At 40.5% G+C, this 15544-nt stretch overlaps 1 protein-coding gene across 5 annotated transcripts in view; it reads right to left on the bottom strand.

Moving 5' to 3' along the window:
- DUSP16 (dual specificity phosphatase 16) overlaps positions 1–15544 on the bottom strand; it is a 91876-nt gene that overhangs the window by 9267 nt on the left and 67065 nt on the right. For all 5 annotated transcript variants that reach the window (XR_002734535.1, XM_023226114.2, XM_023226116.2 and 2 more), the window contains exon 5: positions 3745–3904. Coding sequence is in view for 4 of the 5 variants with exons in the window: in XM_023226114.2 (XP_023081882.1) it covers positions 3745–3904 (160 nt within the window). In the remaining variant the exon portion in view is untranslated. The remainder of the gene's footprint in view (positions 1–3744; positions 3905–15544) is intronic.

Consider the following 15544-nt stretch of genomic DNA (forward strand, 5'->3'; position numbering starts at 1 on the left):
ATATTTATTAACAGCCCATTATGAGTCCAGTATTTTACAAGGTGTTCAATGCACATAACATTGTCTATTTTACTTATTTTTATTTTCTCTTTTTGGTTTACTTTTTTTCTTTTTTTCATTTTACATTATCTATTTTAATCCTCGCAGTATTCCTATAAGGTATGTATATTATCTTCAGTTTCCAGATCAAGAAACTGAGTAACTTACTCAAACCACTTCACTTAATAACCAGGGTAGGAAGGACTCAAATACAGACAGTTTGCCTCCAAAATACATGGTCCTAATCACCTCTCTATGTTGTGTCCATGCAGTCACGAGTTTGGCATGGGAGAGCTGGAGTAAGAGCCCAGGAAACAGTGAAGAGGAAGCAAGAGGCTGTATACATAGCTGGGTTTGGGGGCACCTCATTAGTATCCCATAGTACAGATGGGCAAACTCTGTTACTAGCACATTAACTAAAAAGAAAGACGACAAAACACATAAACCTGAGTCCTTCCAACAAACCCAGAGACTTACCAAAATCTAATCTAAATAACAAAAAGAAAAGAAAAAATCCCTATGAGCCTGTAAGTCATTAAGGGGGTACATCATACTAACCATGGCTTAAAACGCCATGGAGGAGAAGACTAGCAATTATAGTGAATATGGGCTGAATTTAAAAAGTGGCCTGGAGATTTTGCCTTGAATTACTTGGGTGGGATAAGGATGATGGCTCTAACAGGACCAAGCAAATGAAATACTGATAAGTATTTGCAGATATTACAAATACATTATAGTATGTGTTTTGTGTGTATGTGTTTAGCCAAGTTACAGAGTAAAGTTCTTTTGTATGAATGAAAGTGACATGATAACCCCAATATCTCCCATTAAAGGAGAAAATAAGTTGGGAGCAAAGTTATTCATATTCTCTCTTCTAACTCTTTTCTACTAAAGTTTAAACTTTGTCTCTTAAAGCCTACACACTGTCATGACTTAAGAAAACTGTGTTCTTTTCTAGATAAGATTTTGAAATCTGATTTTTAGCTGAAATTAGAGCCAATGTCTCTGGATCATTGTGACATGCAATGGGAACATTAACCATAACTTTTTTGGTTTTGTTTTTTTTTTTGAGACGAAGTCTCATTCTGTTGCCAAGGGTGGAGTGCAATGGCGTGGTCTCAGCTCACTGCAACCTCCCCCTCCCAGGTTCAAGAGATTCTCCTGCCTCAGCCTCCCAAGTAGCTAGGATTACAGGTGCCTGCTACCACACTCAGCTAATTTTTATATGTTTAGTAGAGACATGCTGGCCACGCTGTCACAAACTCCAGCAACCTCAGGTGATCCCCCCATACTGGCCTCCCAAAGTGCTGGGATTACAGGTGTAAGCCACCACTCCCGGCCTTATTTTTAAAGAGGCAAAAACTGAATGATTTGCTGAATGTTGTTTAGAAGTACAATGGGAGGGTGTGTGTTAACTTGTGGGGGTTTGTTTATGATTTTTTTTTTTTTTTTTTTTTTTTGAGAGAGAGTCTTGTTCTGTTGCCCAGGCTGGAGTGCAGTGGCATGATCTTGGCTCACTGCAACCTCTGCCTCCTGGATTCAAGCGATTCTCCTGCCTCAGCTTCCCAAGTAGCTGGGACTACAGGCGTGTGCCACTACGGCCAGCTAATTTTTGTATACCGGGTTTCACTATATGTTGGCCAGGCTGGTCTTGAACTCCTGACCTCAGGTGATCCGCCTGCCTTGGCCTCCGAAAGTGCTGGGATTACAGGCATGAGCCACCTGGCCATTTGTTTGTGATTATTTAAATGTGAACTAAGTCATTTATCTTCACATGTTTCATAGAATGAATCCTAACTGAAGATGAAACCCTCAGCAACCTGGAAATCTTGAAAAAAGACAAGTGTGTTGGAATTACTCAAAATTCCAAAAGCATTAAACAGAATATTCCCCTCACAGGTGAAAATTATAGTATGGGGCTTAATATACATATTTTTGTTTTTGAGACAGGGTCTGGCTGTACTGCCCAGGCTGGAGTTCAGTGGCACAATTTTGGCTCACTGTAACCTCTACCTCCCGGTTCAAGCAATCCTCCCACCTCAGCCTCCCGAATAGCTGGGACCACAGGTGCACTGGTAGAGACAGTTTTGCTATGTTGCCCAGGCTGGTCTTGAACTCCTGGGTTCAAGTGATTGCTTGCCTCGGCCTCCTAAAATGCTGGGATTACAGGCATAAGCCACTGTGCCTGGCCAATTCCACTTTATTTTTATTTTTTTTTATTTTTTGAGATGGAATCTTGCTCTGTCACCTAGGCTGAAGTGCAGTGGTGTGATCTCAGCTCACTGCAAGCTCCACCTCCCGGGTTCACGCCATTCTCCTGCCTCAGCCTCCCGAGTAGCTGGGACTACAGGCGCCCACCACCACACTATGCTACTTTTTTGTATTTCTAGTAGGGACGGGGTTTCACAGTGTTAGCCAGGATGGTCTCCATCTCCTGACCTCGTGATCCGCCCGACTTGGCCTCCCAAAGTGCTGGGATTACAGGTGTGAGCCACCATGCACCTAGCCAATTCCACTTTTTTAAAGGAACTGGTTCTTTTATTTTTAATTATGGTAACCAATTCAGAGTATTTAATTATGGATTAGAATGCTCAAACTTATGTAACTGGGGAGGAAAAAATTTCTTACATAGGGCCAGGTGTGGCACTTTGGGAGGCTGAGGTGGGTGGATCACAAGGTCAGGAGATCAAGACCATCCTGGCTAACACGGTGAAACCCCGTCTCTACTAAAAGTACAAAAAATTAGCCGGAAGTGGTGGCAGGTGCCTGTAGTCCCAGCTACTCAGGAGGCTGAGGCAGGAGAATGGTGTGAACCCAGGAGGCAGAGCTTGCAGTGAGCCGAGATGGCACCACTGCTCTCCAGCCTGGGCAACTGTGTGAGACACCGTCTCAAAAAAAAAATCTTACATGGAACATCAAGAGTCACACATGTGGTATGTTACTGAGGAGCTAATAGTGTTTCTCCTCTATTCAGCCACTGTCCACTAAAGCCACATTCCAAATACACATCACCAAGTTACCACCCAGCAGATCTGATCCTGTGGCACCAAAATGCCTCAACAGTACCCAGGGGCCAGAGAAGCTCCAGAATTGAACAGGCCCAGGAAGCAGAACAAAGTATGGCACAGATGAGATACTGTCAAGACCACTGCCAGGGAAGTGACCAAATGAGAGACTGTGTGTGTGTGTGTGTGTCAACATTCTATTAGATCAAATACTACCTGAAATTACTGGCATGTGGACCCCGGCTTAGACACACTGACATAAAGACTTAAATGTAGTGGGATTTGTTTTCACAAGATTTGACTTTTCTCTGTGGAAAACATAGCAACAAGGCAACAGGGAATATTACCAAAGTTTCCCAAAGGCTTTTACAGGATTTGAAAAAGTTGGAGGAAGAATTTAACCCTAAAAGCTTAACTGATTTTCAAACACTTGCAAATATATAATTACAGATCCTGTGAAGCTTAACCTTGGTGGTGTTAAATGTTAGCTAGAATGTCACAAGGTCAGTCCTTAGGGACAGTGTGACACACATGTCACCCTGACCACTAGAAGAGTAAGCTGCACCACGTGTTGTTTTCAGACTTTTGAAATCTCTGAAATAGGCTCCTTTTCTCTAAAGAAAAAAAAGGGGGCTGAGGGGGTCCACCTACACATGAGACGATCACCCACAGGACCTGTAATATTATTTGAGCTACTTACCAATGAAATCTACTGATTTGTCCAACCACGGCAAAATTTTCTCACAAAAGCTGTCATTCACAGGTACACGCAGGAAATGAGACTCAGGGATAAAGTCAGGCTTTGGACAGGTATTGCTGGCATTTAACACATAACCAATCCCATTCTGCTGCATCAGTTCCTGTGGAGAGGAAGAGCAGTTAAAGTGACTAATAATATGGTAAACATGATCATTCTGAAAGAGTGAAGTTTAATGCGATGATAAAAATGCCCAGTTTCCTTGAAATACAATTCATTCAGATCAGTGAAGTCCAAAAACCCAGCAAAATGACATATAGAGACAAGTTTTAAGAAAAAAAAAAATGTAAGAACAACAAAGGCTATTTAAAATAATATGCTTGAAGTCCATGCATCATTCATATATATACTCAAGTCTCTATTATCTTCATTACTACAGAGAGAAGTGGAACAAAGAATACAAAAGAAAACAACAGTTTATACGATTTTAGAATATATGGACACACAACATTTTTTTCCCACACAGAACACGCTGGTTCTCTAAGATACAGTTCTAGTCATTCTTCTCACTCTAAATACTCTCTTTGAAGGCTGCACTTATTTCTGTAGCCTTAATTACCAGTTCTACATGCTGATGGCATGTGTGTGTATGTGTGTATCTCCTCTTAAATTTCCAACCCATATCTCCAACTACCTACTGGCTATCAGGATGTTCCACAGGCCCTTTACATTGAAAATGTCAGAAACTAAACATTCTCTCTTTCTTCCTGTTCTGCCCCCAACTCCTGCCTCCTCTCTGTAATCCCCAAATTGGTTTAGGGTAGTAACATCGACCTAGCCAGCTGAGCTCGAAAATAAAATGGGGCTCCTTTCTCTTCTCCATGACCCTCATCCAAATGGCTGCCAAATCCTTTTGGAATCACCTCTTCCATTGATCCTCTCCTCTCTATACCCACTCACTGCTCAGCAGCCAAGATAACCAAAAAAGTCACCAGGAGCTCTTGAAGTTTGCAGTGGTTTTCTCTCCAAACCATGTTCTGAACAACTAGAGGAATCTCTGTTATGGTTAACTCCAGGCTGGGTGCTTTATCCACATTCTTTTCATTTCCTTGAGTCTCATTTCCTGCTCCGGTCCCATACAGCATGCCCAACATCAAATGTATACCCATCCTCTGTGCTTCTGTTCACACCATTCCTGTGCTTAGAAAGCCCTGTCCTCCTTCCGGAAGACACTCTTCCCACTTTTCCTGCTTTGTTTAACCTCATCTATGAACTCTTTCTCACTGATGCATAATTAACCATTCAGTTCCCTGTCCTTCCAAAGTACTTTGTTCGCACCATTAATTAAGCACCTAGTATAGTGTGTTAACATTAACAGATAATTCTCATCTCCCCTGTTATGTAATGAAATAATGAATGAGATCTTGGACCGAGTCTTGTTTTCAGACTTCAGCCCAGGTACAGGGTTTCACTCAAAACGAATCTGTTCAACTGACATCCATCCACCATTTAGCAGGCAAGCCCACACAAACCTGTTTCATTTAGTCATCCCCCTCCTGCCTCTCAGGAGATGTTCCAAGCCTGGAATAATTATCTTAGTCTAAGCCATCTTGGTCATTTCTTCCTTCTCTTGGAATACTACCATTTCTACAAATCTTTTCCAACTACCTGAAAGAAAATTGGCAATTTTCTTCCTATATTATCCTTCTGAAATATGCCAGTTCCCTAATCTCTTCATTTACTACATTTGGCACAATAAATATACTTTATTTTACATAAAAGGTGAACAACGGCCGGGTGCGGTGGCTCATGCCTGTAATCCCAGCACTTTGGGAGGCCAAGGCAGGTGGATCACCTGAGGTCTGGAGTTCAAGACCAGTCTGACCAACATGGAGAAACCCCATCTCTACTGAAACTACAAAATTATCCAGGCGTGGTGGCGCATGCCTGTAGAAGAATCGCTTGAACTCAGGAGGCGGAGGTTGTGGTGAGCTGAGATTGCACCATCGCACTCCAGCCTGGGCAACAAAGAGCAAAACTCCGTCTCAAACAAACAAAAAAACGTGGACAGAATATAGATTGTGTATGCAACCATCTCTTATCTCTGAGACGACAACGTCAATAAACAGCTTTTGGAACTAGGTGGATTTCTTAGATTGGCCAACACCCTTCAGATATGCCAGAGCCCAAGTCTTCTGATGGTCTCATGCTTCTGTTAGGTTAACAATCAGGCTACATAGATCTTAATGGTGTTTACTACAACCTTTAAACTTTTGTACATGTGCAAAGGTTACATTTGTTTTTCTACGTGTGAACCCAAGCTGAGTGTATCTAGTACTATCTGATCAACAACAGGGTGCAGGAACTGGTTCAGGATCACCCATGTAAGAACAGAAGTAGGTCACTGGAGTTAAATCAGCCTTTGAGGACTTTCTCACCAATAGTACTACATTTTTCTCCTTTCCACCAATGGTACTACAGATATGTTAAATTAAAAGGAATTAGTAATATCCCTATCCACTCAATTCAATAATGAAGATATTACAGAAGTTTCTGAGAAATGAGGTGACTCTAATAGTGTTATATACTGTACACAATCAAAAGACAAGAAATTCTAAGAGAAAACATGTTGCAAGTCAGTAAGAACTGTCAAAATTGATTTTCCATAGAAAGAATACAACGACGTATACTTCTGACAAGTAACCTTAATAGCCTACATTTTATAGAAATTACAACTTAAGCCTATATTAAGTCAAAAAATATTTACTGAGTACCTTGGTTAGAGACCTATTAATTATACAGTGACACATGGTACTGATTAAGAAAATGATACCTAACATTTAATGAATGCCTACGATGTGCCAGGTACTGTATTAAGCATTTAAATGGACTGTCTCATTTAATTCTCACAACCACCCTTTGATGTGGGTTCAATTATTGACCTCCTGGGGTCAAGTGATCCTCCTGCCTCAGACTCCTAAGTAGCTGAAACTCCAGGCATGTGCCATGATTCCCTGCAAATTTTTTTTTTTTTTTTTTGAGACGGAGTCTTGCTCTGTCACCCAGTCTGGAGCGCAGTGGCCGGATCTCAGCTCACTGCAAGCTCCGCCTCCTGGGTTCATGCCATTCTCCTGCCTCAGCCTCCTGAGTAGCTGGGACTACAGGCGCCCGCCACCGTGCCTGGCTAGTTTTTTTTTGTATTTTAGTAGAGACGGGGTTTCACCATGTTAGCCAGGATGGGATGGTCTCGATCTCCTGACCTCGTGATCCACCCGTCTCGGCCTCCCAAAGTGCCAGGATTACAGGCTTGAGCCACCGCGCCCGGCCCCCTGCAAATTTTTTAAAATTTTTTTGTAGAGACAGTCTCGCTATATTGCCCAGGCTGCTCTCAAACTCATGGCCTCCAGCGATCCTCCTACCTTGGCCTCCCAAAGTGCTTGGATTACAGTCATGAGCTACTACATGCAGCTAGTAAAATATTTTAAATGCAAAATGAACTGAGAAAAAAATAATGTAATGGCTTTATTTATAAAATTTTTAGCTTAAAAGATCTATTGATTAAATCTACTATCCAGATGCTACCTGAAAATTTTTTTGGAATAATAAGATGGGACTTGATAAATAAAACAAGCACAGTTTTTAAAACAAACAAACCAAAAAAAAAAAAAATCCTTAAATACTAAATATAATTTGGCTACTAAATTAAATATAAATAAGTGCCTTCTCATCTGGATTGGTAGTCAGTGGAAAAAGTCAGTTAAGGGGGAAATCATTAAAAATGATACATACATACTCAAAACATTGTTTTAACTTAAAACAAATAAATGTACATGAACACACTGATTTCTGATGCAGGACCACAGCTTTTTCTTTTCTAGTTTAGCTGACTGGAGTTCCTAAGCAAATCACACCTAAATGCATCTACCACTTACAGTTTTCATTTTTTAAAGAAGAGCAAGAACTTGTAAAACACTATCAGTGCCAAAGCCTTCTAGATTATAACCGTCCCCCAAATACTTTACAGCTCCCTTATTCCCACCTAATTTGACATATATATACATATATATATATATATATGATTCATCTTGTTTGTAATGGTGAAATTGAGATGGAACTATAATTATGAAGAATGAGTCTGATTCTTTTGTGGAATAAGATATATATCTATATCTATATCTATATCTATCTATATATATGTATCAATCTGTCCTTCCTGAATCTTTCCAAAACACCTAACTTAGGTCACAGAAAAACATCTCTTCCTTCACATTTCATTAGTGTATACCATATTTTAATTAACATACATAATTATAATAACAAGTCCAGTGGCCTAAACAAGTTCAAGAACAAACACAACTGATTCTTGGTAAGTATGCCATTCAGATGGTGGAGGCAGACGTGCTACAGCAAAGAGTCTACTTATGCAGCAGGAATTCACCTGCCAAAGACATGGGGAAGAGATGAAGTGGAATCTCTGGAGTTGGTTAAGAAAGTTTCTAAAGTTTCCTATAACTGTTGTTAGCTTGCTCTCTTGATTTAAAAAAAAAAATTTTTTTAAACGAATTTCCATACAAATGGCTGGGAGGGGATCTTAATTTTTTTGATGTTTTTAAGAGACAGGGTCCCACCATGTGGTCCAGGCTAACCTCGAACTCCTGGATTTGAGTGATTCTCCCGTCTCAGCCTCCCGAGTAGCAGGGATTATAGGCGTGTGCCACCATACCTGATTCATCTTTTTGTTTGTAATGGTGAAACTAAGTTGGAACTATAATTATGAAGAATGATTCTTTTGTGGAATAAGGATTGCTTTTATTTATAGATATGTGTCAATGACTTCTTACTAAATTATAAAGAGATATTTATATAATTCATTCAGTGTAGTTTCAGCATGTTGTATAAAACATACACAGCTTAGTATTTACTCTGTCCTACAATTAAACATCACAATCTTTAAGCTTCTAGAGAGCAGTCATCATATGCTGTTAAATATTTAGCTCAACTTTGTGCTAAGTCTGCAAATACACACTTTCTACTGATTAGATAATCCTTCTTCACCGGCCTTCAAAGATCCTTCCAACACCTTGGCCTCACAGTTCTTTGAACTCCTCATCTTGGGCACTCACTCCCATGAGAGCTAGCCTGGTCTCTGTCACTACCAATAACCACAAACCCTCCATAATCTTGATCTCACGCACCCTACTCTTGGATGACTCTTTCACTTTCCAGCTCACTCTCTCTTACACTACACTACACCCAGAATCTGTCAACCCCTGCAGGAGGACCTACAGTCTGATGATCTACCAATAGTCTCTGTCCTTCATCCCCATGATGTCTGCCTTCCTTGCCCAGTGTAAATTCTATCATCAGTTATTACAATCACTCCTTTCCTTTTACCCTAACTTTCTCTGCCCTCATCAATTGTTCATACTCACTTGGCAAGATTACAACCTTAGTTAAATCTAGTTCTCCACCTAGTCAGCACTGCCCATGCCACTGAACATGGCCAGAGAAAAACACTCCACAGTGCTACCTGATCTCACTTTCAATTCATACTCCTCAGCAATCACTGTATTTCCCCAGTCCATTCACTTTTTCTCTTTCCCATATGCCATTCTATCCATTTCCCTTTTTCTTCAAACTCCCTCTATGTCCCCACTCATCCTCACTCATAGCTGAAGAATGATCTTGCTTCCTACTACAATGGAAAAATCGAAACAGTCAGAAGCAAATTTTGATAGACTTCCATCACCACATTTACCCATCTCCCAGCAAATGCACCTAGATACTCTGCCTTCCCACCTGTTGTTCTGGATGAACTGTCCACACTCTTAAGGCCAGTCCCTCTGCTTGCTAAATAAATCCATCCCCTCTTGCTCAAGAACATAGCTTTGTGATTCTCCTTTCTTCTACATCAATTTTGCACTGCACAGGATCATTCTTCCTACCTGCAATCAAACAAACCACTATTTCTCCCACCTTAAAAATATCTCCTCTCAGCTTCGCTTCTCCTGCCAGTCACTACCCCATATCTTTGTTCCTTGAAATTCCTTGAAAGAACCCCTTCTACTTGGTGTCTCCAACTCCACTCCTCCTGTTATCTCCTGAACCCACTCCATTTAGGCTCTCACCCCCAACACTCTACCAAAACTGCTCCATGATCACCAGGGACAGTGATGTTGCTAAATCCAATGACCAATTCTCAGTCTTAATCTTCCTTGACCTAAAGTACTACTTGGCACACTTGACTGCTCCTTCCTCCTGGAAAATACATTGTTTATTTGCCTTCCTGATTATTTGATTTCCTTCCTTCCTCAATATTTACTTCTGAATATTCTTTGTTGGGTCATTCTCAACTCCCCAGACTTTCAGGGTGGGAGTGCTCACGGCTCAACCTTTTTCTCATCTATATTTTGCCTCTTAGTAATTATCTGATCCCCTCTTAAGTACTGTCTGTATGTTAATGACTCCCACCTTTACACCTCCTCCCTCAGGGATCCCCCCGCCTCATTCATACATCCATCTGTCTACTCAACATCTCCACTTGGAAGTATAACAGGCATTTCGAAAACTCAGTATGTCCAGAACTGATCCTGCTCTTCCTACAGACTCCATCTCAGTTAACGGCAACTGCATCTCCCAGTCTCCTCGACACCTCTTTTTCACACACCCCTACCATCCAATCCTATTGGCTGTACCTTCAAAATAGAGCCCAAATCTCACCATTACTGCCACCTTGACTCCAACACACTACCATAGAGCCTCCTAACCGGCCTTCCTGCTTCTATCCAGTAGGAAATTCAGCCTATTTTCAACACAAACGCTAACGTGATCCTAACAATGTAAGCCAGATTATGTTGCTCCTCTGCTTGGAACCTTCCAGTGACTCCCTCTGAACTTTCTCAGAGTAAAAGCTCCTGTCTTTACAAGGCCTATGTAGAAGTCTTGTATTGTCTGGATCTGCTCCCATTACCTCTCTGACGACACTCTCCCATGCTCACTCTGCTCCAGCCACACTGGCCTCGCTCTTCCTTTAGCATACCACATGTGTTGTGCCTTGGTGGCTTCTTCTGCCCGTACTGCTCTTCCTCCAGGTATTCAAATGGCTCACTCTTTGACCTCTTTCGAGTGTTTGTTCAAATGCCTCTATCTCAATGAGGCCTACTTTGATCACCCATTTAATTACAACCCACACCTCACAGGTATTCCCCAGCCCTCTTACCCTGTTTTCTTCATAGCACTCATACTGTACTATACTATGTAATTTACCTATTTATTATGCTTCCTATCAAGTTTCTTTCTCCTAGGATGTAAGCTAATGAAAGCAAAGATTGTTGTCTCATTTACTGGTGTACCCCCAGCACCTAGAACACTGTTTGGCACATGGCAGAGGCTCAATAAGCATTTGTTGGGTGAATACATGAAGGAACCCTTATCCCTGAAGCTGACTAAAATCAGTATCTAGTAACTGGTTTATTAGCATCTTCTAATGAGAAATCTTCATATGTGTTCCTTGTACATTTTCATTTTACAAGTCACTATAAAATATAATTAACTTACATTCCATTCATTTCATAATTTATAAAAGACTGTTTTTCCTAGGTTGAAACTTTTAGTTTCTCAAATTCATTAACGGAAGGTTTTCTGAGTAAATTAACACAGTAAATTAATCTGTGTTTACTTAATTTTTAAGGACAGGTACATTTCATACAAGTTGCACTGGTTACAAATTAGGATATAACCATTTTGAAAAATAATCACCAAGGGCTTACTGTGCATCAAGGTACTCTGGGGCATAAAAAAGCAAGTGTTCCCACTGAGGGATGAATAGTCTACTAGCAAATGTAAGACAGTTGCACAAATAATGATGATACAAAGAGGTATCCGATGAATATAATGTAGCAGGATAAACAAAATGGCATTGGAAAACACAGGTAAAAACAAAGGGAAGCATTCTGAGAAGACTATTAATAATGGGAACTAAAACTGTCAGCTGAAGCTCAGATGGCGGTAGAGGCATTCCAGATGGAGTATAGAAAATGAATGGGCCAGGCGCGGTGGCTCAAGCCTGTAATCCCAGCACTTTGGGAGGCCGAGACGGGCGGATCACGAGGTCAGGAGATCAAGACCACCCTGGCTAACACGGTGAAACCCCGTCTCTACTAAAAACAATACAAAAAACTAGCCGGGCGAGGTGGCGGGCGCCTGTAGTCCCAGCTACTCGGGAGGCTGAAGCAGGAGAATGGCGTAAACCTGGGAGGCAGATCTTGCAGTGAGCTGAGATCCGGCCACTGCACTCCAGCCTGGGCGACAGAGCGAGACTCCGTCTCAAAAAAAAAAAAAAGAAAATGAATGAAGACCAAGGACAGAACAGAAATATCTGGGGTGCACTCACTAGGCGTGTCCAGACATTGAAAGAGGATGAGCAGAGGAAGAGAATAGGAGAGGTAAGAATTAAAAAGGTGGTATTAGGTCCTAGAGGGTCTTAAATATCAAGCTGAAGAGTTTTACTGCTAAGCTACAGAACTTTATCAAATGCCATACTGAGAAGACTGATCAATTTACTAAAGCAAACTCCTAAAGGATCTCTTCTTATAAACAATTCATTAGTGGTTAGTGTGGAATCTCAGTGTGGCAATGGAATAAAGTAGACTACATGGGTAGTGGCCCCAGAAAAACCAGAGCACAGCCCAGCGCATTACCCACTCATCGCCTGGGTGATCTTGGGAAGGTGACCTAACCTCCGGTAGCTTTATTTTCCTCACCTGTAAAATAGGGCTAATGATGTGTATTTTGTAAAGCCAGTATAAGGATATATAAAGTGCCTGACACATAATATAGAGTCTCCTAAAATGTTAGCTCTCTTATTTTACCTTGTTGTAAAAATTGCTTGTAAATTGTATGGTATGTGAATTATATCTCAATAAAGCCATTAAAAAAAAAAAAAAAAAAGCCCACGATCTGTATTTTTCACTAATCCAAACTGTCCTTTCTCCTAATTGGTGTTAAGTAGGGAAATTACACTGAATACAGCAGGTGAGGTTCATCTACAAAGTGGAAGACATAACTCCCCCGAAGGATTTAACAAAATGATTCTACTTTTAACACACAGTTGAGTAAACTTTCAAAAATGATTATCTGTGAATCAAGAAAAATTTAATTTTATTACTATGATTTCCATTCACAACTTTTCTCCCTTTAAAACTTTCTCTCTCCTATCCCTGAAATAAACTTTCTCCTGTAGTCGGAATAATTTCTAAATATGAGTTCTATCATCTGTTGATGCAGACTGTCAAGTAATACAGAGAGAACAGATTAATATATGTCCTTAATGAAACTGCTCTGTTTGGTCAAATTCTCTATGTTCAGTGAGGCTGAGGACAGAGATCTCATTAAATACCCACAGGCATTGCAATTCTAGATAAAAGAATTGTAATTTTTCTTTCCAAAGTCAATTCCATGACTAATTTTGCATATGCCCACCCATTTGACTTCAAAACTGGCCTCAAGTCCTATTTAACTCCATCAAGCCTTCCTCAAACAACAAAACGCACTATCTACTACTCACCCTGGTATGCTACATAGTCTACCCTAAGATGACAGTGACAAGTGTCCCTATAAACCAGGAACTGTGCTTGGCATATGCCATTTCATTTGAATGTTACATGAACACCAGGAGGCCGGAGTTATTATGGCATGTAGGTAAAGAGACTGAGATGGCAGTAACAGCTAAAGTGATACAGCTGGTAAGGTGGAGAACTGGGATGCAAAACTGTCCACCCTCAAAGCTGGCTCTCAGCCATTATGCCGTGCTGCCTCCGTGTTGGGAGGGACACTGTAGTCACCTTGTCATGTGGATTGTTGTTTAATGAATAGGTCTTGCCTAACCAACCCACTTGAACACTGTATGGTGTTCTACATACAGTGACATAATAGACATTGGAGAAATATTTTACTGATTATTTTGACAGCCTTTTGTGTTCCTAGATCATATATTTCCACTGGAAACCCTGAAAGCATTCTTAGCCTATATTGTGTTTAGGCTATTTGTTGCCTAACTCTTCTAAGAAAACAACAGAGAAAGGAGCAGTCTTCCTACTGCACACCAGGGAGAACAATAAGAAAGCCTAGGAAAACCAATTTTGCATGTTAAGAGGCCGAAATAACAAGCTACACAAAGAATGTTGAAGCAGATTATTTAAATGGGGAAGGAGCGGGCAACAGAGCTCCTTTAGAAAAGAAGCTACAGTGGTTCACCTCAGATACACTTCTGCTTAATAACTACTCCCGATAGGTAATTCCATCATACACTGCATATATTTAAATATGAACAAAAGTCCGCATTTGAAATTGTAACTGATATTAGAGAAAAGCAATCAAGAATCACCAGAGATTCTTTCTCAAATCCCACTCATTTCAAATATGAACTGGGCATCAGCAGATGATTTTCATTTAGTACAACAAGCTGCTCCCATTTTTAGCACTAGTATAAAGACTAGAGGATGAAAGAACACACTCTGAGAAACAAAAGTAGAGTGTGAGGGAAAAGGAAAATAAAAGTATGTTTTTGGTACCAATGACTTCTTATGGTCTTCTACAAAAGAACTGTGTCTTTAAAACATCAGTAAAAATTAATACATGCTGAGACCTATACTGTCCAATAAGGTAGCCACAAGCCACACATGGCCACTGAGCACCTAAAATGTGGCTACTCCAAATTGAGATGTGCTGTAAGTATAAAATACACACCAGATTTTAAAGACTCAGTACAAAAAGAGAACGCAAAATATCTCAATAATTTTGTATGCTGATTGCATGCTGAAATATTATTTGAGATATACTAGGTTAAATATGTTATTATTAAACATTAAAATTAATTTTGCCTGCTTCTTTTAAAGGACACTGGAAAAATTTAAATTATGTATGTGACTTGCATTATATTTCTGTTGGATGGTACTGGTATAGATGATGTTGCAGAAAAAGCAGGGAAAGAAATTCTCAATTGTGACTCAATAGACTTAAGATTTGTCAGCCCTTCATAACAGCCTGCTATAGAAAATTCCTTTTTCCAGAAGATGGACGTGTTTGGTGTAATATAAGCATGGGACTTAAAATTACAGCAGCCTGTGTTTACATTTGATCTGTGCCCCTGACCAGCTCTGAAGTCAGTGACATAATCTCAGGTAAGTGACTTAGCTCAGAGCAAACATATTTCCTAATCCTATTATGAGGGTTAAATGCAATAATATAAAAAGCCCAGCATTTTAAACGGGAAACATTATAATCCTCTCAAGAAAATTTCTGTGACATGCTTTCAACATGTTTTGGTGGCACTTCATTAAAAAAACAAGACTAATAGGCTGGGCACGGTGGCTCACACCTGTAATCCCAGCACTTTAGGAGGCTGAGGCGGGTGGATCACGAGGTCAGAAGATCAAGACCATCCTGGCCAACATGGTGAAACCCCATCTCTATTAAAAATACAAAAATTAGCTGGGCGTGGTGGCCGGTGCCTGTAGTTCCAGCTGCTGGGGAGGCTGAGGCAGGAGAATCGCTTGAACACGGGAGGGGGAACTTGCAGTGAGCCAAGATCACTGCACTCTAGCCTGGGCAACAGTGTGAGGCACCGTCTCAAAGAAACAAAACAAAACAAAAGACTAATAACATGAGTGGTCTTGTGGTTACTGTGTGTAAAGACTTTAACTTCTGAATTTTAATAAAAAGAACTGTACTGTTAGGGAAGATTATAAAATTTTCATCTTTGGGGGATCTGTTTTTTTTTTTGTTTTTTTTTTTTTTTTTTTTT

Source organism: Piliocolobus tephrosceles, chromosome 10, assembly GCF_002776525.5.
Source record: "Piliocolobus tephrosceles isolate RC106 chromosome 10, ASM277652v3, whole genome shotgun sequence".
NCBI classification, from domain to species: domain Eukaryota; kingdom Metazoa; phylum Chordata; class Mammalia; order Primates; family Cercopithecidae; genus Piliocolobus; species Piliocolobus tephrosceles.